The sequence below is a fragment of the Heptranchias perlo genome, chromosome 22 (assembly GCF_035084215.1).
Source record: "Heptranchias perlo isolate sHepPer1 chromosome 22, sHepPer1.hap1, whole genome shotgun sequence".
NCBI lineage: Eukaryota > Metazoa > Chordata > Chondrichthyes > Hexanchiformes > Hexanchidae > Heptranchias > Heptranchias perlo.
In genome coordinates this window covers 23,980,022-24,003,289 of record NC_090346.1, presented here as the reverse complement: position 1 = coordinate 24,003,289, position 23,268 = coordinate 23,980,022, and the positions used below count along the sequence as shown (strand labels likewise).

At 44.0% G+C, this 23,268-nt stretch overlaps 1 protein-coding gene across 1 annotated transcript in view; it reads right to left on the bottom strand.

Annotated features, from left to right (window-relative positions):
• mettl26 (methyltransferase like 26) overlaps nt 1-22,985 on the bottom strand; it is a 31,726-nt gene extending 8,741 nt beyond the window's left edge. The window contains exons 1-3 of the mRNA XM_068003156.1: nt 22,615-22,985; nt 13,749-13,911; nt 10,220-10,279 (exon numbers count right to left, since the gene is read on the bottom strand). Of these exons, the coding sequence (XP_067859257.1) occupies nt 10,220-10,279; nt 13,749-13,911; nt 22,615-22,808 (417 nt within the window). The 5' untranslated portion in view covers nt 22,809-22,985. The remainder of the gene's footprint in view (nt 1-10,219; nt 10,280-13,748; nt 13,912-22,614) is intronic.
• Between the last annotated feature and the right edge of the window lie 283 nt (nt 22,986-23,268).

Genomic DNA, 23,268 nt, shown 5'->3' with positions numbered 1-23,268 from the left:
TGTTGACTTTCTCACCATTTCTCTGTGCAAACATTCTGCCAAGGCTCCAACTCTATCATTGTAAAACCCTTAGAAAGTCATGTGCTTCACTCCTCCTGCACATGTGTAGGTTTAACTATGTTAAAAGATGGAATCTCGGCAGGGTGTTTATGCAGGTTCCAGTGACACATGGAGGAATAAATCTAATCAAAAGTTTGGCAGCTCCAGACTAAACACGAGTTGACATTTCTGCAAAGGTTCTTCAGAGTGTTTGCCCAAGGGTGGAATAAGCACCCACTTGATACCTCTGCAAACCAGAGGTATAGGAAAGAGGTCAGAAAGGAAAGATTCTTGTCAAGACTGTATTGAGATCTATTTAAAGATCTATTTTCTGCCACTTTTGGATGGTTACTCCCCATCACAATGATTTAGCATTGAATCTGAATTTGTGTGGGACATAGCTTGAACCTCTGAAAAAGGATCCACTAAATGGTGTCATTTCAAGAGCTGCTAGTGGAATTGGTTTAGACACCAGTGGTCAGAAGGCCACAGCACAAACGCATCGTTCATTTTCAATGTCAGACCTCAGTCTACAAAGACAAAAAAAACCAAACATCAGCTTGAGCAGATATTCTATGGGCTGGGGTCAAGTCTGGGGTTGTCATGAAGACAGCTGTCCTGCACTGCACTGGTTACTGATCTGATAAAAGGTGAATGACACTGCCAGATGTGAAGAGCAGAGCATTTGCTGTCACTCATTATTACACCTCCAGCAGACCACTTGCAATGGAGCTAGAACATCCCCTGGATGGTACAACTGTTCCGTTTTCATTTGTCATGGGGATCTTACACAAATTGCCTGCTTCACCGTCCATGTTGAATCAGAGACGCCATGTTACAGATTCTTTTCATGACTTTTGTGCTCACCACGATGAAGGATGTTAGTATGGGAATGGAAAACTTTCTATTTTGGGTGCCCAGTGTCAGCACCAAGCACTCCTAGGTTAGGTACAGCAGTTAGATGCAGAGTAAAGTCCCCTCTGGCAATGCACCTTAGCCCAACCTCAAGGCTTATTCCACCAGTATAACTTTTTTCTCCATTTCACGCCAGCCATTGTGTGGCCTCAATGAATAAGGCTCCCAATTAGCAGCTTTTTTGTATGGTAACAGCAGTAAGTAAATCTACACTATTTACTATTTGCTAAAAATCTGCTGCAAATTTGCAGTGCCGGTATTAAGAGGATACAAACCTAGATCTAACAGAACACAAAAAGTTAAAAGGAGCAGGCTATCTTATTTTAAAAAAATAAATGAATAATATACACAACCCTCTGGTGCTTTGCATCTGAAGGCAGGGAGTGAAACCACCTTGTGAAGCACTATTCTGTACTTCCATGAATGCTGTCTTATTTATATTACAATGCTACCTTTGGAGGGTTCAAGTCAAAACATCCTGGGTATTTAAGTAAAGGAATTTATTTATAAGCAGCTAATAAATTAGTTAAATTATGTTAATTATGCTGCAGTCAGTCAGGACACTCACAAGGCTTATAATACTTACAATTAAAGATCTGCCATTGCAAATTATATCACAGACCATTAGTTTAATTAACTGAAATAATGTGCAATTACAATATATAAATTGGGTAAAATGCAGCAACCTTCAAGGACTTGAAAACTCAAATAAGTTGACAGATTTATCACTGGTCCAGTTCTCTTGTTACTGGTTCTATTTCCTTTGTTTTTCTGCAGCACTAAATATTCCTTCATTCATGTTCCTCAGTTTGACTCAGATCTTCTTGATACTCTCTTCTTTCTTCCTAATCCCTGCTCAGTTCTTCCTGGCTGCTATTTTTCAAAAAAATACCTTTAGTTTAAGTCAATATGCCAAGTGGGTTGATTCTAAATTAATCCTCTCTTCAATACTGCATCTGATTGTCAAATGCTAAAATTCCCATGGAGACACATGCTTTCTACATGCTTCACTACTTTAAGCTATAATCATGTTATGAAACACCACACTTGTATAAAAAAAATCTCACACGACACACAAAAAAACAACCCCTCTTGAGGTGTCCCCACAACAAGCTCCAGCTGAGAGGGTAGGTCTCTGCCAATAATACTTCAGCAGGTGACTTGTTAGCACCCTCTGATTTCCCCTTTCCATTGAGCACTTCTTCCCATGCCAATCATGATACCACAGCTTTGAGAAGCTGCAGATGCAGCCTTAAATTTTTTTTTTATTCGTTCATGGGATGTGGGCATCGCTGGCGAGGCTGGCATTTATTGCCCATCCCTAAATGCCCTTGAGAAGGTGGTGGTGAGCCACCTTCTTGAACCGCTGCAGTCCGTGTGGTGAAGGTTCTACCAGTGCTGTTAGGGAGTTCCAGGATTTTGACCCAGCGATGATGAAGGAACGGCAATATATTTCCAAGTCGGGATGCTGTGTGACTTGGAGGGGAACGTGCAGATGGTGTTGTTCCTATGTACCTGCTGCTCTTGTCCTTCTAGGTGGTAGAAGTCGCGGGTTTGGGAGATGCTGTCGAAGAAGCCTTGGCGAGTTGCTGCAGTGCATCCTGTGGATGGTACACACTGCAGCCACTGTGCGCCGGAGGTGAAGGAAGTGAATGTTTAGGGTGGTGGATGGAGTGCCAATCAAGCGGGCTTGCTTTGTCCTGGATGATGTTGAGCTTCTTGAGTGTTGTTGGAGCTGCACTCATCCAAGCAAGTGGAGAGTATTCCATCACACTCCTGACTTGTGCCTTGTAGATGGTGGAAAGGCTTTGGGGAGTCAGGAGGTGAGTCACTCGCCGCAGAACACCCAACCTCTGACCTGCTCTTGTAGCCACAGTATTTATATGGCTGGTCCAGTTAAGATTCTGGTCAATGGTAACCCCCAGGATGTTGATGGTGGGGGATTCGGCGATGGTAATTATGTTGAATGTCAAGGGGAGGTGGTTAGACTCTCTCTTGCTGGAGATGGTCATTGCCTGGCACTTGTCCGGCGCCTATGTTACTTGCCACTTATAAGCCCAAGCCTGGATGTTGTCCAGGTCTTGCTGCATGCGGGCTCGGACTGCTTCATTATTTGAGGGGTTGCGAATGGAACTGAACACTGTGCAGTCATCAGCGAACATCCCCATTTCTGACCTTATGATGGAGGGAAGGTCATTGATGAAGCAGCTGAAGATGGTTGGGCCTAGGTCACTGCCCTGAGGAACTCCTGCAGCAATGTCCTGGGGCTGAGGTGATTGGCCTCTAACAACCACTATCATCTTCCTTTGTGCTAGGTATGACTCCAGCCACTGGAGACTTTTCCCCCTGATTCCCATTGACTTCAATTTTACTAGGGCTCCTTGATGCCACACTCGGTCAAATGCTGCCTTGATGTCAAGGGCAGTCACTCTCACCTCACCTCTGGCAATGTTACCACGGCAATGTATTGTTTTATAAAGGTTCTTTAAAATATTCACAGAAATATTCTTTCTAATGACCAGAAAATGACTATGAGTTCCTCGGGGGAATAATTATTAAGACACACATATACATATTTCACACAATTTCTAGTGACAATGGTTACAGTGGCTCCACTGACTGTTTTCTTGGCTTATAATGGTACTTGGTTTGGAATGAAAATGAAAAATCTATAATAAAAGTAAAGCTAACTTGCACACTGTCACAGCCATTGAGGATAAGAGATAATACTTTATTTAGAGATTGCTGTAAACTGAGAAATATTCATCGCTTGGTGGTTCCTTGAAAGCTACTTTAAAGCCACTCACAATTCGAGAGGAGAATTTGAATTGACTTCATTTGTTAACATGTTGCCAATTTCTTCAGTGTCCTATATGGGGGAGACAAGTGGCAGTCGGCAACTTTAGTTCTGAAGAAAATAAAAAGTCCTGTTTCAAAATTACCTATTAAAAATGTATCAAAGTTATATTGAAACATTTAAGGAAGGGCTAATTGTTTTCCTTACATACCAGTGATTTTAGCAAAAGGAAATTGTGATTATTCAGCTTCAAAAAAAGCAGAAAAATATGCAACTTTCTACTGGGAAGCTGAAATACCAATAGAAATGGTCATACTAATTAAAAACTAAAATCCACCAATGGCTTGTTAGTACACTGCCTAGTGTGAAACTAAGCCATTCAGATCAAGAAAGGGCCAGATTCATGCTGAATTAGCTGATCTTAGCCATAGCACTGTAGGGTCCTGTTTAGTTCTAGAGTTTGGGGAGGGGTGGAGAGAGAAAAAAAAAATCGGCTGGTGTTTTCAGACCAGATTGCTAGAAATGATGCACGTGTTGGGTGTCTGCTGAGAACAGGATTGGGCTCTGCTGTGATGCTGACCATGACTGAAAAGACTAACAATTTTCACTGTTCAGCCTCCCACAGGAAGAAAGACATTTAAGTAAGATATCAGAAGGTGGTCTGTGCTCATAGAAGTGTACCTCAGCATGAGACACACCACCTTCAGGAGAGGAGAAAATTGGAGAGAAGTTTTTTAAAAACCTATCACCTTGGAAAACTACAATGATTTCAGTCACATTGACTAAGTATTTTAAGTATGACTCCTGAATCAATAACTCCCATAACAGCAATGTATAAGAAGTAAAGCAGAACACTCTAAATCAATGCTACGGTCAAGCACTTTTATTGACTTTAAGGTACAGTTGATCAATGTAATTTCCAGTGCACTTATTATGGTTGCTTGCTGACAACCCAGCAAGCAGCAGTAGCTTCAAATAAGAAAAGATAACATGTTAGTCTTTATTTCTTCCAGAAAATAAAAATGAAATCTTGGGGACAGTGAATTATTACTTAACACCAGCAGATACCACAAAAAAGTTAAAATAATAACCATGTACGAAAGCATCATTGTACCAGTATAGAAGCTGCAAGGATGTAGCAACAGCACAATGTGCGTTCCTCATTTAAGTAACAGCCCAATAAAAAGGAAGGTGAATTAACATTGCAACTGTAAAATAGACAGGCTGCAAAAAATAGACATACTACTATGCTTCCCCAATGACTATGTACACCATTTGGTCTGACACTGAGCTGTTCAAAGAAAGAACATCCCACATCTGATCCCTGGTTTATTTGAGCCAGCAACGGGTAGCACCTGGATAGCAACGGGGCCTGGCAATTGATTTCAGCATCTCTGGGCTTGGTGGTGTGGGGGAAAAAGAGCAAATATCAAATCAGCCAGAATTCCCACTCTGAATTATTATCCAGTGATGAGTGCTTGAAAATGCATGTTTGCAAATGCCAAGCGAAGACATAATTGGGCTTGACTGTGACACTCAGTGACTGCTCTCCAACATGAAGAATTGCAATTTGGGTGGAAGTCTTGAATATTGCCAATAACTGAACAACTATATCCCAACATTAGCACTGCCTTTAAGGAACAAGAGGCAATGGGAGAGAAAGAAGAAAAATGGACACATGCACTAAACATTAAACTGTTAGAGCTCAGTTTTACTCTGGCACAGAATACCACGTTGATTTAGTGTGTTCTGCTTTGCTTCTTATTCATTGCTGTTATGGAGTTATTGATTCAGCAATAATACTTAACATACTTAGTCAAAGTGACTGAAAGCATTGTAGTTTTCCAAGGTGATTGTATATAGATTTTTTAAAAAAAACTTCTCTCCAACGAGGTAGAAACTCGTCTTGGCGGTATCGCAAAACGGGGGTTATCCAATGGGCCGTCCGTTATACGCCCAAGCTGAATTCTATTCTTATATCAAAAGAAACTCCTAAATGTTATTAGCTTTATTAGGCATTTATGAGGTAATTATTACAAGATAGCACTTCTGTTGCAGGGGCTTATTCAATTGGGGGGGTAGGCAGTTGAACAATTGGGCATAAAGGTCAACATGTCTGATTGGTGGCCTTCCCAGTTTTTTGGTCATTAAAATTAATAACCTGGAAGATTGGGATGCTCACGGATCTAGCATGCTGACCTCCATGCCCAATTGTCTGATCTGTCCTCCTGTCAAGTGTCAAGTGATGCTCCTCGTTGGGAGCACTAACTTGTATAACTTATCCCTATATACTACACTAGTATAGTCTTAACTGAATAGTATTAGTGTGAAACATCTGGCATATATTGTAAAGGTAAAGGCAGAAAAACCTACTTCAAGAGATATGTAGCACTTTGCACTTTTAAATGCAAATTCAAGGGAAGCTGTCTGGCATAGTCCTTTGATATTGCAGTACATGGTACTGGACCACCATGAAATGTGGATTTCATGTAACAATTTTCCAAACAGTCACACTATTGGAGGAGATGCTTCTCTACTGGGGGTGGCAAAAAAGTGTGGCTCTCACAGAGAAGGGGCAAGGTGTTAATACAGGCTTGGAGTCAGGTTGCTCACCTGCCATCTTGGTTGGTCCCTGATGGCATACTGGGGAAAAAGTCTAATAAAAATAACATAATTACAGATAATGTACTTAGGTATCCATGTATTACACTCCAACTCAGACCCAATCAAAGCCTTGATCCACGCATAGACACAAGAGCTGAATACCAGAGGAGAGATGAGAGTAATTGCCCTTGACATCAAGGCAGTATTCTTCCACGTATGACACTAAGGAGCATGAGCAAAATGAAGGTCAAGGAGAAAGCCCTCCAGTGGTTGGAGATGGAGATGGTTGTGGTTGTTAGCAGCCAATCATTACAGCCCCAGGACATCACTACAGGAGTTTCTCATCCTTCGCCCAACCACCTTCAGCTGTTTCATCAATGATCTTACCTCCATCAAAAGGTCAGGAGTAGGATTGTTCGCTGACAATTCTAGTGTTCAGCTCGACTCACACTCTTTTTCAATAGAGAAGCAGCCCATGCCAGCCTACAAATCCAGACTCAGGCTGACAAGCGGCAGCTAACATTTGCACCAGATAAGTATCAGGCAATGACCATCTCCAACAAAAAAGGCCCAACCATCTCCCCCTAACTTTCAACAGCATCATCATTGCTGAGTCCCCATCATTAGCATCCCGGGGAGCGAGGTAAGGTTACCATTGACCAGAAGCTTAACTAAATCAACGATATCAATAATGTGGTTGCAAGAGCAGGGCAGAGGCTGGGTACTCTGCGATGAGTGGCTCACCTCCTAACCCTTCAAAGCTTCTCCACCATCTACAGGGCTCAAGTCAGTAGCGAGATGGAATATTCACCACTCACCCAAACATGTACAGCTGTAACAGCACTCAAGAAGCTTGACACTATTCAGGACAGAGTTGTCCATCCAACTGGCGTCTCTGCCACTGGACTCAATATCCGTCTTCTCCACCACCACAGCACTGTGGCTGCTGTACGTACTATCTACTGGGTGCTCTGCAGCAACTTGCTAAGCTTACTTCAACAGCACCTCCCAGCCCCATGACCTCTATCATGGAAAAGGACAAAAGCAACAAGATCATGGGAACACCATTACCTCCAAGTTCCCCTTGAAGTCACACACCATCCTGAATTGGACATATACAGCCATTCCTGCATTGGCACTGGGCCAAAATCCTGTAATTCCCTAACGCATGGGAGCACCGTCAACACAAGGACTTAGTAGTTCAAGAAGAAGGGCCACCACCACCTTCTCAGGATAACTAGGTATGGGCAATAAGCGTGGCCTTGCCAGCATTGCCCAAGGACAAATAAAAACAAATTAGAGAACTCTACTGGCTATGTAATAGCCTAATAGTTCATGGTATCATAACTAAAACTGACTAGATAAACCATTTCAATAATATGTAAAAAAAAATGGCTCAGCTAATCCACTAAGGAATTAACATGAATGTTGGGCAGCCACTAATAGCCATTATCCAATAAACTTTACTAAAATATACACCTAATACAGTAGGAAAACATATAGATGGTGGGGGTGATTTTCAAGTCACTACTGCCCTGTTTTTCAGCGTGAACGGGGTGGTAGTGAGATGAACATTTGGGGAAAAAAACTTACCATTCATTTACCCGATGAAATTTTCAAGTGGGGTTTGATTTAGGTGTCCAAACCTCCCACCAAAAACAGTAAAGCAAGCTAAAAAAAAAATGGTAATGGAGAAAATAATAGGACTTAAGACAGACAAATCTCCTGGACCTGATGGTTTCTACCCAGGGTATTAAAAGAAATAGGTGAGGAACTTGGAGATGCATTAGTCCTAATTTTCCAAAGCTCTCTAGATTTGGGAATTGTGCCTTTGGATTGGAAAATTACAAATGCCACTCCATTATTTAAGAAAGGAGGGAAAAACCAGGAAACTACAGACCTGTCAGTTTAACATCAGTTGTAGGGAAGTTACTGGATTCTATCATCAGGGACAGAGTGGCTGACCACTCGGACAAATATAACTGATCAAAGAGAGTCAGCATGGATTTGTGAAGGGTAGGTCATGTGTGACCAATCTAGTTCAATTTTTTGAGGAGCTCACTAACATGGTGGATACGGGAGTGTCCATGGATGTTGTCGATATGGACCTTCCAAAAGGCATTTGATAATGTTCCGCACAAGAGATTATCAAAAATAAAAGCAAAAGAAATTGGAGGTAAACTTGTGATATGGGTTGGTAACTGATTGGGAGGTGGGACTCAGAGAATAGGGAGAAAGGGAACGTTCTCTGATTGGCAAGATGTGACAAATGGTGTTCCCCAGGGATCTGTACTGCGGCCTCAGCTTTTCATTATATATTTCAATGACTTGGTTAAGGATTGATAGTTGCTTATCCATGTTTGCAGATGACACTAAGTTGGAAGCACATTAAGTTGTGTGGATAGGAGCAGGAAGTTACAAAGGGGCATAGACAGATCAAGTGAGTGGGCAAAACAGTGGCAGATGCAGTTTAATGTAGGGAATTGTGAGTCCATCTACTTTGGAACCAAGAAAGACAAATCAGAATATTTTCTTAATGGCAGAGACTTGGAACTGTGGAGGAGCACAGGGATTTGGGTGTCCATGTACATAAATCACTAAAAGTTAGTGCACAGGTACAAAAAGTAATCAAAAAGGCTAATCAAGGAAGTTGTACAGAGCCTTGGTCAAACCCCACCTGGAGTACTGCACCAGTTTTGAGCACCACACCTCACGTAAGATATATTGGCCTTGGAATGGGTACAGCGCAGATTCACCAGAATGATACCGGGGCTTAAATTATGAGGACAGGTTGCATAAACCTGGCTTGTATTCCCTTGAATTTAGAACACCTATCATGGTGTTTTAATTAATAAAGAGATTTGAGAGCGTAGATACAGAAAAGCTATTTCCACTGGTAGGGGAATTCAGAACAAGGGGGCACAAACTGAAAATTAGAGCTACGCCATTTAGGAGTGAAATCAGGACGTGCTTTCTCACAAAGGGTAGTGGAAATCTGAACCTCTCTCCTCCAAAAGGCTGTAGATGCTGGGTCAATTGAAATTTGCAAAACTGAGATCGATAGATTTTTGTTAGGTAAAGGCATTAAGGGATATGGGGCAGGTAAATTGAATTGAGTTGAGTTGAGTTGATCAGCCATGATCTAATTGAACGGTGGAACAGGCTCGAGGGGCCTACTGCTGTTCCTATGTAAGTATTGGAACTGATTTTTGTGGAACTTGGAGGAGTGTGAATGCTACACATGGCTCTGTAAAAATTGTCCTGCCCAGTGCTGGTCCCTACCCCAATATCACCTGCTCCAAAGGTGTCCCTAGCGGCTGAATTCTGCGGAGGAGTCGCCAGACTTCCTGGCCCTGCCCAACCGGTCAGTGAGATGCCTGTCAGCGCTGTTCAACAGCTTGACAATTTTATTTTATTTAATGAGGCTTGATCAATAAAATTGTTTGGACCTCCCACCAGTGACGTCAGGTGGGGCAATCACTCTGCTCACCACCCACCTGCTGTACGCTCAACACAAAAATCGCCCTCAGCATTTCAGACTTCTGAAAGGTTTCTCAGGTGCACTCTGCTCCACTTCAATATTGCTTATGTATTCAGCTCAATGGCTCAGACTTGGCTCAACTTGCCCAAGGACATACGACAAGGCTCTCAGGGGTTTGCATTTATAAACTTCCTTCCACTTGCAGTACAGTGCTGTACATCACTTCTCTTAAAATAAATGACTTGGCACCACTGTGCTGCAGTGCAAATATTGTAAAACCTAGTTTGTTTTCTGTATTATTAACATGACAGCAATAATACTGGTATGTTAGGAGGTAATAAATGTTTTCATAGTGTTAGATTCCAATTTCATGGATTACTTACCCCATAAGTGATGAGTAAGGCATTTGGTTTTAATAACTGACCAGCACCTTTGAACAGACCCTGCAGGAAACAAAATATTGTAAATAATGACATCTTATTATTATGTGACAATGTTAGCTCCTATGATTGTGATTATTTTCTCAAATATCTTTTCACTTTTCCTTCCAAGCTCTTCTATTATGCACAGTGAGAATTGCTTGGCTGGTTCCATCCAGGTTCAAAGCTAAGCCATCAGAGAAGATGGTCCCCCTAAGGGAAGTGAGGGGGGAAAAATGTATGGCCCTCACTGAGCAAAAGGCATTGACAGCAGCCTGGAAGGAGGCTGTCAGGTTCTTGGCTCATGGTGAGGGGGAAAAACCACAATAGATGGAGTATAGCTGCAAAAACAAGGTATTTAAAGGAATAAAGGGGGAGATTGCAGGAGTTTTGCCACAGAGTTAGTTGCACAGTGTTCAGTTCCATTCGCAAGCTCTCAGATAATGAAGCAGTCCGTGCCCTCATGCAGCAAGACCTGGACAACATCCGGGCTTGGACTGATAAGTGGCAAGTAACATTCGCCCCAGACAAGTGCCAGGCAATGACCATCTCCAACAAGAGAGAGTCTAACCACCTCCCCTTGACATTCAACGGCATTACCATCGCCGAATCCCTCATCATCAACATCCTGGGGGTCACCATTGACCAGAAACTTAACTGGACCAGCCACATAAATACTGTGGCTACAAGAGCAGGTCAGAGGCTGGGTATTCTGCGGCGAGTGACTCACCTCCTGACTCCCCAAAGTCTTCCCACCATCTACAAGGCACAAGTCAGGAGTGTGATGGAATACTGCCCACTTGCCTGGATGAATGCAGCTTCAACACTCAAGAAGCTCGACACCATCCAGGACAAAGCAGCCCGCTTGATTGGCACCCCATCCACCACCCTAAACATTCACTCCCTTCACCACCGGCGCACTGTGGCTGCAGTACCATCTACAGGATGCACTGCAGCAACTCGCCAAGACTTCTTCCACAGCACCTCCCAAACCTGCGACCTCTACCACCTGGAAGGACAAGGGCAGCAGGCACATGGGAGCAACACCACCTGCACATTCCCCTCCAAGTCACACACCATCCCGACTTGGAAATATATTGCTGTTCCTTCATCGTCGCTGGGTCAAAAACCTGGAACTCCCTTCCTAACAGCACTGTGGGAGAATCTTCACCACACGGACTGCAGCGGTTCAAGAAGGTGGCTCACCACCACCTTCTCAAGGGCAATATGAGATGGGCAATAAATGCTGGCCTTGCCAGTGACGCCCACATCCCATGAACGAATAAAAAAGTTATTGCATCTTATTATCAATAACTGGAAAAATGCACAACCACATGTCAAAAGCAGTAGATATTGGTGCTGGAGATACCAGCAACTTGCATTGGCAGGATATTGCCACACTGGCTCTTTGGGTGAAACAATGAAGTACCAAATGCTTTTACTTTAAAAAAATGTCTTCAGGGATGCAATCATTTGCTGCTGTAAGTCACCAACAAAATTTTGTTATGCCAAGGATAACAACAAAAACTTACAGAGCCAAAGAGAATTGCAGAGGCCTATATGATGAAAATAGAATTTCCATGTGTTGGGTGTGTACATTTGGTATGTATGTCTTTTAAAAAGTGATGGCAACCAATCCTAGAATGGATCGAAGCATTTTAGTGACACGCCTGGCTCTCAGCTACTGAACTATGAGCTCTGTTACTTGCATTGTACCTTGTGAATCTATTTATTTATAAATAAATCTGAACAGTTGCTTAGCCTGTACAAAGTAGTCTAGTGGTGTGCATATTTCCACCTTCTGAACTGACCAGAAAGTGGGCATCCTATGTGCTCTCCAGTGAACAATTTACCATGATCGGAGCTGATTGCTAGACCTGGGTTATGTTAACTTACTACAGCAGAGAGCAAAAGATGCAGGTTTCAGTATATAAGAGATGCACTCTGCTATGGAAACTATCAACAAGCCATTTGTACAAGAAAAAAAAAGATGTTGGACCAACCTCAACCATAACAGTTTAATCAGAATAGCTTAGGTGGAACTCTAACCAAGATATGTACAAAAAGAAAGAAATGTATGAAACAGCACTCAGGCAAATTTCTCTGGTTGCCCAATTTCACCTTCAGTTCTAAAGACTGCAAAGAATTCTGATTTACTTTAATTTTTTTGGAGGAGGTAACTATGTTAATCTTTTGGGTCACTAAAACTGGCCTCGGGGAGGGAAAAAATTGACTCCTCGTCGTTAATCAAGTGACCTTTGCAGAAAGTGTGCACATGTCGACAGGACTGGGTCAGCTGCAATGTTCTCCACGGTCAAACAGTCTGTCAGTACTCGCAATCTAGGCTCACATGTGAAGAATGGCCACTTGGATGAGGTACTGGAGGGTGCCAGATGTCTATGGAACTCTAGCCCAGTATGCATACCAATGCCTTCCAAATGGAAAATGGGAAAGGAGAATATTAGCTTAAAAAAAACCGTACTGAGATACTCGTTGGGGGGGAATTGACTTTGCACAGCCAGTTCTGAGCCTTACGGTGGGAAGGAGCTGAATTAACAATATACTTCAAGAACTATGACTGGATTGCTGCTGATATTCATTTGGCATCTTCACACTCAGTAACTCCTTGAAGCCATTTTCCTCCTCCAGTCTTATATCCTAGCTTGCACCCTCCACACTTCTGAATATGGACCACTGTGCATCTCTGTTTCCACCTCTTCCCCACCCCCCAAACCCACCAGTAGCATAGCCCTTAGCTAACGTGACCCCACACTCAAATTCTTTTTTTGAACCTCTCTGTCTTACTACTCTCTTCACATTCAAAAACCTTTTCAGTACTTATCTTTTCAACCACAACTTCGGTCCCCTCTCCCAACCTTCTCCAAATTCCTGTTCGATGTCTGATCAACCTTTCTGTGAAGCACCTTGGGATGTTTTGCTACGGTAAAGGTGCTAAACAAGTAGAAACTGTAACTGTTACAGTCATCACTATGGTCAGTTACATGGAATGAAGGATGATGCTACCAAATTAGTCACATGCTCAGTTTCATACCTAAACATCACATATTTGTCTTTAAACAAGATTTATCATCTAGCAAATTCCTAAATTGATATTAAAAAGAAACATTGCAATATATTTCAGCCTAATGATATTCCAAAAGAATGAATAACAAAGTATTAATTATGCATTGAAGTTAAATCATTTAACTGGCAAGCAATTGAATCATGAGACTAGGGATTAATATTATGTTTGGTTAAAAGTTGTTTCCAATCACTACAGAATTACGATAAACTTTAACTGTATTTCAATCAATAAATTAATTGTTCAACGGAATGTTTGGAATAGGTGTTTGTCCTATACCTGATCTTTTGAACATGCCTGTTCAACTCAGTTCTTTGGGAAACCTCATTATATTGTGTTCAGCAGAGACTGACAGGAATGACAGCTATAGATCTAACAAGATGAATTCACACAAATGAATAGAAATCTCACCTCAGTGCACTTTATCTCCGTGATGTGAATCATATTGATATTTACAATAAGATCAAAGAAGTTTTGTTTCAATCCTCCCCAGGTCTCCCAGCTCTGCGAACAGTCAATATTAAGTGGCTGCTTGACATTCTCCACTCTTGTTGCTGCAATATATGCAGAAATGCTAAAAATAAAACAGCAAAAATACTTTGAGATTAGATATTTCATAACACAACCATGTTAGATAATAAGATACTTGGAAAGATATTATACGGCTACAATTCAATTAAGCAGTTTACATGATCATCTCTACCTTAAATGTGATCTGCAAATGTAGCAATTAGAAGTTTTGCAACTAGTGCATGTTCATAGTGGGTAGAAAAGTGTAAATCACACTTCAAAGCATCATGTATGCTGATGTCAGTCACGTTTAGCAGATAGTGATTATTTGACCTACTCAAGCTAACCATACTAATTCGCTCAAATAAAAGCAGATAGGAAAAACTACCATTCATGAACCAACAAGCCACAGGAACAAACCAATCAAAATCACAGTTTGTTCCAATTTCTTATTAGTTCCTCATCCAGCTGACTATATACACCTAAAAAGAGTGAAAAAGCGAGAGAAAAGGCAAGAGAAAGAAAAGGCAAGCAAGCCAAAAAAACAATTGTAGATAAGGATAGAAGCAAAGACACCATGACAGGTAGTGAGATTTTTTTTGGTCTATGAGCAATGCCTGGGGAGATCAGCTATATTGCAACACATTGGGCCGGGGGGGGAGAATTGGATAGGGCCTGTTTTTGGGCGGAAGTAGCACAATCCACTATTACCCTGCACAGGCAGGACGAGACTTTCGTTAGGCCTGAGGACTTACCTGCAATCTGCGTTAGGAATCAGCGTTGCATGAGGATTCCATGCAATTCATGCTTTCCACCAGCAGAGGGAGCTCCAATCTCTTAAAGGGAGGCTGTCTGTTAGAAATCTCTTAAAAGGTAGCTGGTGCCAGTCATTTGCTGAAAATAACAGCCTGCTGTCGGCATGGATTCTGAGCGGAGATCAAACATTGCAAACGTAAAACACAGATGCTGGTCCCGTCCCTATGTTTACACGCTGACGAGTTATGGTAAAACATTGAATAAAGGTTGCACACCACTAAATCCCACACCCTCCAAATCGACCGATCTGAGTTTGTACCAGGCCTGCGAGTGTGTGCGCACCAAGGTTCTCTGCTGATGCACTAGAGGCCTTGGTGCAAGAGATGGACAGAAGGAGGGACATCCTAGATCTGCAGGGGGTGCCAAGAGGCCTTCCAGACATAGACCCAAAAGGCAGCGGGAGACAAAGTCAATGCCAGGCACACAGCATCATGAACATGGATGCAGTGCAGGAAGAAGTTCAATGCTTTGACATGAGTGGTCAAGGTGAGCGAGGTCAACTGTCAAGTGGCATCTCCTACCAACTACACCACTAGCCGCATCCACTGCTCCATGCACTACACTCCCATCACCGACATACCAACAAACTCTTTCAATCAGTACTCAACTCTTCCAATCAGATGCTTCTTCTCACCCTCACACATTACCATTGTTGCAAGCCGCCCACCCACAACTCACAGCTATTCAACCATGACAGGCACATATCACCAGACACACGTCCCACTTTCTCGCAGGAGAAGGTGGTGCATATCAAGGGGCAGCAAGTGGCAGTGGCATTTAGCCTCTCGAGTCTGTTCCACCATTCAATGAGATCATGGTAGACCTGTGATCTAACTCCATATACCTGACTTAGCCCCTTAATATCCTTGGTTCACAGAAATCTATCAATCTCAGATTTAGAATTCACAATTGAGCTAGCATCAACTGCCGTTTGCAGAAAAGCATTCCAAACTTCTCCCATCTTTTGCATGTAGAAGCATTTCCAAACTTCACTCCTGCACATCCTGGCTCTAAATGTTAGGCTATGTCCCTGCGACCTCCAAAAACAGTTACAAATGTCTCGGCAGTCAGAAGCAATAATCCAGCCACTAACCTGTAAATCCTGCATGGTCGCTTTAAATAGCGCTGGTGGGGGTCCTCCAGGCACTCTAACACACGTTCAGATGGTCAGGGTTAAGACTGTGCATTGAGTTGAGCGTTAATTCCCAAAATGGTGTCTTTCACTTTAAATCAGCGTTGAACACTGATTGTATCCATTTTCTCCTTACTTTACATGCTTCCGGCATTTGTTATCTGCGCCTGTGCTAACTCCTATACCAAGATGGCGTTGGAGTCTGTTCCACCATTCAATGAGATCATGGTGGACCTGTGATCTAACGCTGGAGACGTGCATGCGCAGCCAAGCCACCGTGTTGGCACTTTGGGAGGCCGCGTAGCACCGAAATAACGGGCGCTACACGGCCCAATTTAGCACCCATTGTGTGTTACATGTTTGTACACGTTGTGTGTTATATATGTGTACACAGTGTGTTACATGGTATACAACATATTTTTGCCTTACTGGAAACAACCCCATGAGAGATTTGCTATTACAATGCAATAAAACATTTTTTTCTCTTTTAGTTTTTCAACATGGACGATTGTGAGGATGTGACAGGTGACACTGGATCCAAAGTATTACTACGGAGTGCCAATTGTGATGGTCAACTTAAAAGATCTCTTAAGTCTCTTATTAAAATTGTATCAATCATGCAACAATGCAGTTATCTTTTAGGTTCAGTGTTACATTTGCCAGTCATACCCTTAGTCTTTGGCACACTATCGTAACCTTATAGTTGTCCGCCTCATTAAAATATCTCTTCCAAGTTTATCCTCTATATAACGTTATTAAATGAATTCACTGCTCTCCATGCTGCCTCTGTTAAATCATCATATACATAGCTCTAGCACTTGAAGGTTAGGGTTGGAATATTTACTCCACTTCGGTAAGGTTCATTCGATTAATCTTTTGTAATATGCCTGCAGGAGTATTAAAGCATGTACTACTTTCTGGCAAGGCCAGCATTTATTGCCCATCCCTAATTGCCCATCCCTAATTGCCCTTGAGAAGGTGGTGGTGAGCTGCCTTCTTGAACTGCTGCAGTCCGTGTGGTGAAGGTTCTCCTACAGTGCTGTTAGGAAGGGAGTTCCAGGATTTTGACCCAGTGACAATGAAGGAACGGCGATATATTTCCAAGTTAGGATGGTATGTGATTTGGAAGGGAACATGCAGGTGGTGTTGTTCCCATGTGCCTGCTGCCCTTGTCCTTCCAGGTGGTAGAGGTCGCGGGTTTGGGAGTGCTGTTGAAGAAGCCTTGGCGAGTTGCTGCGGTGCATCCTGTAGATGGTACACACTGCAGCCACGGTGCGCCGGTGGTGAAGGGAGTGAATGTTTAGGGTGGTGGATGGGGTGCCAATCAAGCAGGCTGCTTTGTCCTGGATGGGGTCGAGCTTCTTGAGTGTTGCTGGAGCTGCACTCAACAGGCAAGTGGAGAGTATTCCATCATACTCCTGACTTGTGCCTTGTAGATGGTGGAAAGACTTTGGGGAGTCAGGAGGTGAGTCACTCACCGCAGAATACCCAACCTCTGACCTGCTCTTGTAGACACAGTATTTACGTGGCTGGTTCAGTTAAGCTTCTGGTCAATGGTGACCCCCAGGATGTTGATGTTGATGTTGGGGGATTCGGCGATGGTAATGCCGTTAAATGTCATGGGGAGGTGGTTAGACTCTCTCTTGTTGGAGATGGTCATTGCCTGGCACTTGTCTGGCGCGAATGTTATTTGCCACTTATCAGCCCAAGCCTGGATGTTGTCCAGGTCTTGCTGCATGCGGGCATGGACTGCTTCATTATCTGAGGGGTTGCGAATGGAACTGAACAATGTGCAATCATCAGCGAACATCCCCATTTCTGACCTTATGATGGAGGGAAGGTCACTGATGAAGCAGCTGAAGATGGTTGGGCCTCAGACACTGCCCTGAGGAACTCCTGCAGCAATGTCCTGGGGCTGAGATGATTGGCCTCCAACAACCACTACCATCTTCCTTTGTGCTAGGAATGACTCCAGCCACTGGAGAGTTTTCCCCGATTCCCATTGACTTCAATTTTACAATTAGTGCCACACTTGGTCAATTGCTGCCTTGATATCAAAGGCAGTCACTCTCACCTCACCCCTGGAATTCAGCTCTTTTGTCCATGTTTGGACCAAGGCTGTAATGAGGTCTGGAGCCGAGTGGTCCTGGTGGAACCAAAACTGAGCATTGGTGAGCAGGTTATTGGTGAGTAAGTGCCACTTGATAGCACTGTCGACGACACCTTCCATCACTCTGCTGATGATGGAGAATGGACTGATCGGGCGCTAATTGGCCGGAAATTTGTCCTGCTTTTTGTGGACAGGACATATCTGGGCAATTTTCCACATTGTCGTATAGATTCCAGTGTTGTAACTGTACAGGAACAGCTTGGCTAGAGGCGCGGCCAGTTCTGGAGCAAAAGTCTTCAGCACTATAGCCGGGATGTTGTCAGGGCCCATAGCCTTTGCTGTATCCAGAGCACTCAGCTGTTTCTTGATATCACGTGGAGTGAATCGAATTGGCTGAAGACTGGCTTCTGTGATGGTGGGGATCTCAAGAGGAGGCCGAGATGGATCATCCACGTGGCACTTCTGGCTGAAGATGGTTGCATTCGCTTCAGCCTTGTCTTTTGCACTCATGTGCTGGACTCTGCCATCACTGAGGATGGGGATGTTCACGGCGCCTCCTCCTCCCGTTAGTTGTTCAATTGTCCACCACCATTCACGACTGGATGTGACAGGACTGCAGAACTTTGATCCGATCCGTTGGTTGTGGAATCACTTAGCTCTGTCTATAGCATGTTGCTTCCACTGTTTACCATGCATGTAGTCCTGTGTTGTAGCTTCACCAGGTTGGCACCTCATTTTCAGGTACGCCTGGTGCTGCTTCTGGCATGCTCTTCTACACTCCTCATTGAACCAGGGTTGATCCCCTGGCTTGTTGGTAATGGTAGAGTGAGGAATATGCCGGGCCATGAGGTTACAGATTGTGCTGGAATACAATTCTGCTGCTGCTGATGGCCTACAGTGCCTCATGGATGCCCAGTTTTGAGCTGCTAGATCTGTTCTGAATCTCTACTATTTAACACGGTGGTAGTGCCACACAACACGTTGGATGGTGTCCTCAGTGTGAAGACAGGACTTCGTCTCAACAAGGACTGTGCGGTGGTCATTCCTACCAATACTGTCATGTACAGATGCATTTGTGACAGGTAGACTGGTGAGGACGAGGTCAAGTAGGTTTTACCCTCGTGTTGGTTCGCTCACCAACTGCCGCAGGCCCAGCCTGGCAGCTATATCCTTCAGGGCTCAGCCAGCTCGGTCAGTTGTGGTGCTACCGAGCCACTCTTGGTGATGGACATTGAAGTCCCCCACCCAGAGGACATTCTGGGCCCTTCCTACCCTCAGTGCTTCCTCCAAGTGGTGCTCAACATGGAGGAGGACTGATTTGTCAGCTGAGGGAGGGCAGTAAGTGGTAACCAGCAGAAGGTTTCCTTGCCCATGTTTGACCTGATGCCATGAGATTTCATGGGGTCCAGAGTCAATGTTGAGGACTCCCAGGGCCACTCCCTCCTGACTGTAGATCACTGTACCGCCACCTCTGGTGGGTCTGTCCTGCTGTTGGGACAGGACATACTACTTGCACTGACTGCTTCTTTAATCTGTCTTCAGTAATCAATTACAAAAGAAAACCAGCAGGGATATATTTTTCTAACAAACGCTTAATGATTAAAGCTTTATACTGGGGTGTTCCTTCAAATGGGTGGTACATAATCACCCAAGTTCTCCTCTTAGGTTCCCCCCACTATTTCATTTTGATTATGTGAGGTAGCCCTAATCTTCAAGCGCTGGAGGTATGTATATAATGATTTTACAGAGGCAGCATGGAGAGCAGACTGTAAATTGTTAAAGCACAGAATCATCCACTTCTCATCAGGACAATGAATTGGTAATGTTGAAATGCACAGGTCAGAGTGGAGAAAGTGTGGATTGCAACCTTGTGTGAATGCAGATCACCTTTCTCCTCTCCCTACAACCTTGTGTGAATGCAGATCACCTTTCTCCTCTCCCTACAACCTGCCTGGCCACACGAGTTCCAAATAAACTCAACAATTAATATAAATACATTTTCAAAAATCATTACAATTCTTATGGAGCAGCTGATTTTTTTTAGATACACAAAAACAATTTCAGCTACAGATTATAAAGACACGTACACTAGTCAATGTTACTACTAAATTTTTGTCATTAAGATTGAAGATCCCCTTCTTCAAAAACCTATTTTTTTCATTCTAGTAAATGGAAAAGCATACACAAGAGAAAGAGAATAATTACAGACCGAGAAGTAATCTGATCAGAGTAATTCGGAATGAATCAAGTTCTGGCAGTGAAGAACTTTAGTAAGATTGAGAAAGTAAAAAAAGAGACTAACCAGAAGCAAAATAATGAGTATCTCAAGAAACAAGCTCAATAGCATAGCTGTCACAGAACAGCATCATAGAAAAATTATAGGCTGCCTATTAAAATATTCATTAAAAATGCTCCATTTTATTAATGCTCCATGTACACACGAGAATTATTAGTCATCTTAATTTTCTGAAGAGATGAGCAAAAGTATATTCTTTACAGTATAGTGAAAAAAGATGAAAATTACAAATGGTCCCTTAATAGAGCTATATACGTGGCGACTAAGAAGAGGCCTAAAATGAACTGATGTCATCTTAACTCAATCAATCACTGACAGAACTATTATAGAAAATCCAGCTGTAGTCTAACAAAGTAATTTCTGTACAGAAGGGTAAACAAATACACTCTTACTAAACAAATAAAACATTTACTGAGGAAAAAATATTGCACTGTAATCCTCCCCTTTTTTTTTAAAACTGACTTTGGCCACTTTCATGGATTTAGTTAATAGTCATTTTTGACTCATAGGGGCTTGAGGTAGGGGAATTCTCCTTTTCAGGGCAGAGTTCCGGTAGGGCAGGACTTCCACACTCCCCTCCGTATGTGGTCCAGCCCCAACCCATTCTCCTAGGTCAGGGCTCATGAACTATAGAAGATAGGGCTCCCAGCAGGATTCCCACTGTTGCGAGAGCTGGCCATTGCAAAGGCTGCTACAACGCCAGAAGACCCAGCAAGAAGTCTTAAAGGGACAGGAACGCCCTGAAGATCAGAAATGAAGACTCACTGAAGGCCAGCAGGTAATCTCTGGAGCTGACTGGGGAGGGCCTGTGGGCCTTTACCACCAATTCCCGAGGCCAACCACTGCCTTCCATATGGCAGCCCTGGAAAGAAGAAAAGTCCGCCAGGTGGGTTGGGCCCTGCCCTCCTGCCACTTGCATGTGGCAAACTGGGAAGGAGTGGCCAACAGTAGGCCCGATAAGAGGGAAATCTCAGTCACGGCGATGAGCCACCATTAGGACTCACTGCCTGCATATTCTGACATTCTCCGTTGTGATCCCACTCAATTTCGGTCGGGATAACCAAAGCAAATTCCCCTCCATGCTGTGGTATTGTTTCACAGGTGTTGACAGCCCTCTGGCATCTCAACTAAGTGCCCATTCTATATGTGTGAGCTTGGCCACTGAATGTTAGTGGGTTATTCAGTCATGGGAGCCATCTCAGTCCAGCCGGATCCTGTCCTTCCTCCATGCACCTGCAATTCCAGTGGAGAGTACCTGGATGATTGACAGCAGGAAAGCTGGCCATTTCCCCCCCTCCCCTTCTCTCTTATAAACTAGGGATTCAGAGGTCAATGGTACCACTGTTCTACTGAGATCAGCACATACCAGGGATCAGTACCACAATATGTGACACATTTACCCACTGATCTAGAGGATGGTTATACGGTTTCATTTTTTGAATCCTGTGCCTGGCTGATTATTTACAACCTGCAATTCAGTTTAATTGCGATGGCTTCTAGGTCTTTTTGTTCCGATTCCAGTCATTCCCAGGTCTTAATATTGCTCGTTCATCTTTCAACACTGGTCGTTTGAGACCGAATAAAGGGAACAAGCTGTACATCAACACTTTGCTCCAGCTCCGTTACTGGCACTACACATAAATCGAATGTATTTATTTATTTCTTTTGGAGGTTGCTGTAGGTTAGTTTCGATTTAATTTTAAGAAGATGGCATTGAACAGACAACTGGGTTTCTGAAATTTTATAAACAGAATGGGAAATTGTTTTTAAAAATCTGGTAGAATTGACGACCTTTAATTCTGATGAGTCACAAACGTTTCACGATTTAAAACGGAGTGACCGCTGACAAAACACAGTGACCACTGACAAGCAGAGTGACCACTGACAAGCGGAGTGACTGTTGACAGAGTGACCGCTGACAAGCGGAGTGACCACTGACAAGCGGAGTGACTGTTGACAGAGTGACCGCTGACAAGCGGAGTGACCGCTGACAAAACACAGTGACCACTGACAAGCGGAGTGACTGTTGACAGAGTGACCGCTGACAAGCGGAGTGACCACTGACAAGCGGAGTGACTGTTGACAGAGTGACCGCTGACAAGCAGAGTGACCACTGACAAGCGGAGTGACTGTTGACAGAGTGACCGCTGACAAGCGGAGTGACCACTGACAAGCAGAGTGACTGTTGACAAGCAGAGTGACCACTGACAAGCGGAGTGACCACTGACAAGCGGAGTGACCATTATTGTCACTGGGCGCGTCCTTTAAAAAGAGCCAAACACGGGAGACGGGTCTGAGTGAGTCCGGGTGCCAGTGAGGAGGTGCTCGGGTCGGTCAATCCATTCTAAACGCTGCACTGCAGTTTGAAAACTGTTAAAAGCAAAACACGGCACAACTGTTGCGCCCTCCTCACCTCTCCAGCGACCTCTCCTCCACTTCAGAGGGCTGCCACACCACGTTGGGCAGCGAATGGGCGAAATGCACCGTGTGCTGCCCCGATCCCGACGCCAATTCCAGGGCCACCGCGGGTGCCCCGGGGCCGATGAGATGCTTAATGACATTGAGGATGGGATCCTTGTTCCTCTCGGCTGCCGGTGCCACGATCATCTTCTGGCCGCCGCTGGAATGACGCCGGAGCAGCCCGAGAACGGAGCGGAGCGGCACAGCTGCTGCGTTTGTGGGTTTGCTGCGCTCACCGTGCCGCCTTCCCGGCCCCGCAGACCAGAACCGTCCGCAAAAAAAAAACTTCCCGCTCACTGACTGCAGGCGGAGAGCTGCCTCGGGGGGAGGGGGAGGGGGAGGGGGCCGCCCTGCACTCTGGGACTTGTAGTCCGGGCTCCGGGCACCTTCCGGCCACCGCAGTGAGGCACAGGGACAATGGAGGACTACAACTCCCAGGGAGCACCTCGGCCTCTGCACCTGCGCATTCGCCAGCCGCTCGCAGGCGCTAATTCCAACGCAAGTAAGTCGAAATTCTCACCTTTGGGATTAAAGCCGCATTTTAAAAAAACAGCGGCGATTTTTTTTTTAAAAAAAGAATCAAAAACCGAGAATGCAACACATGCCA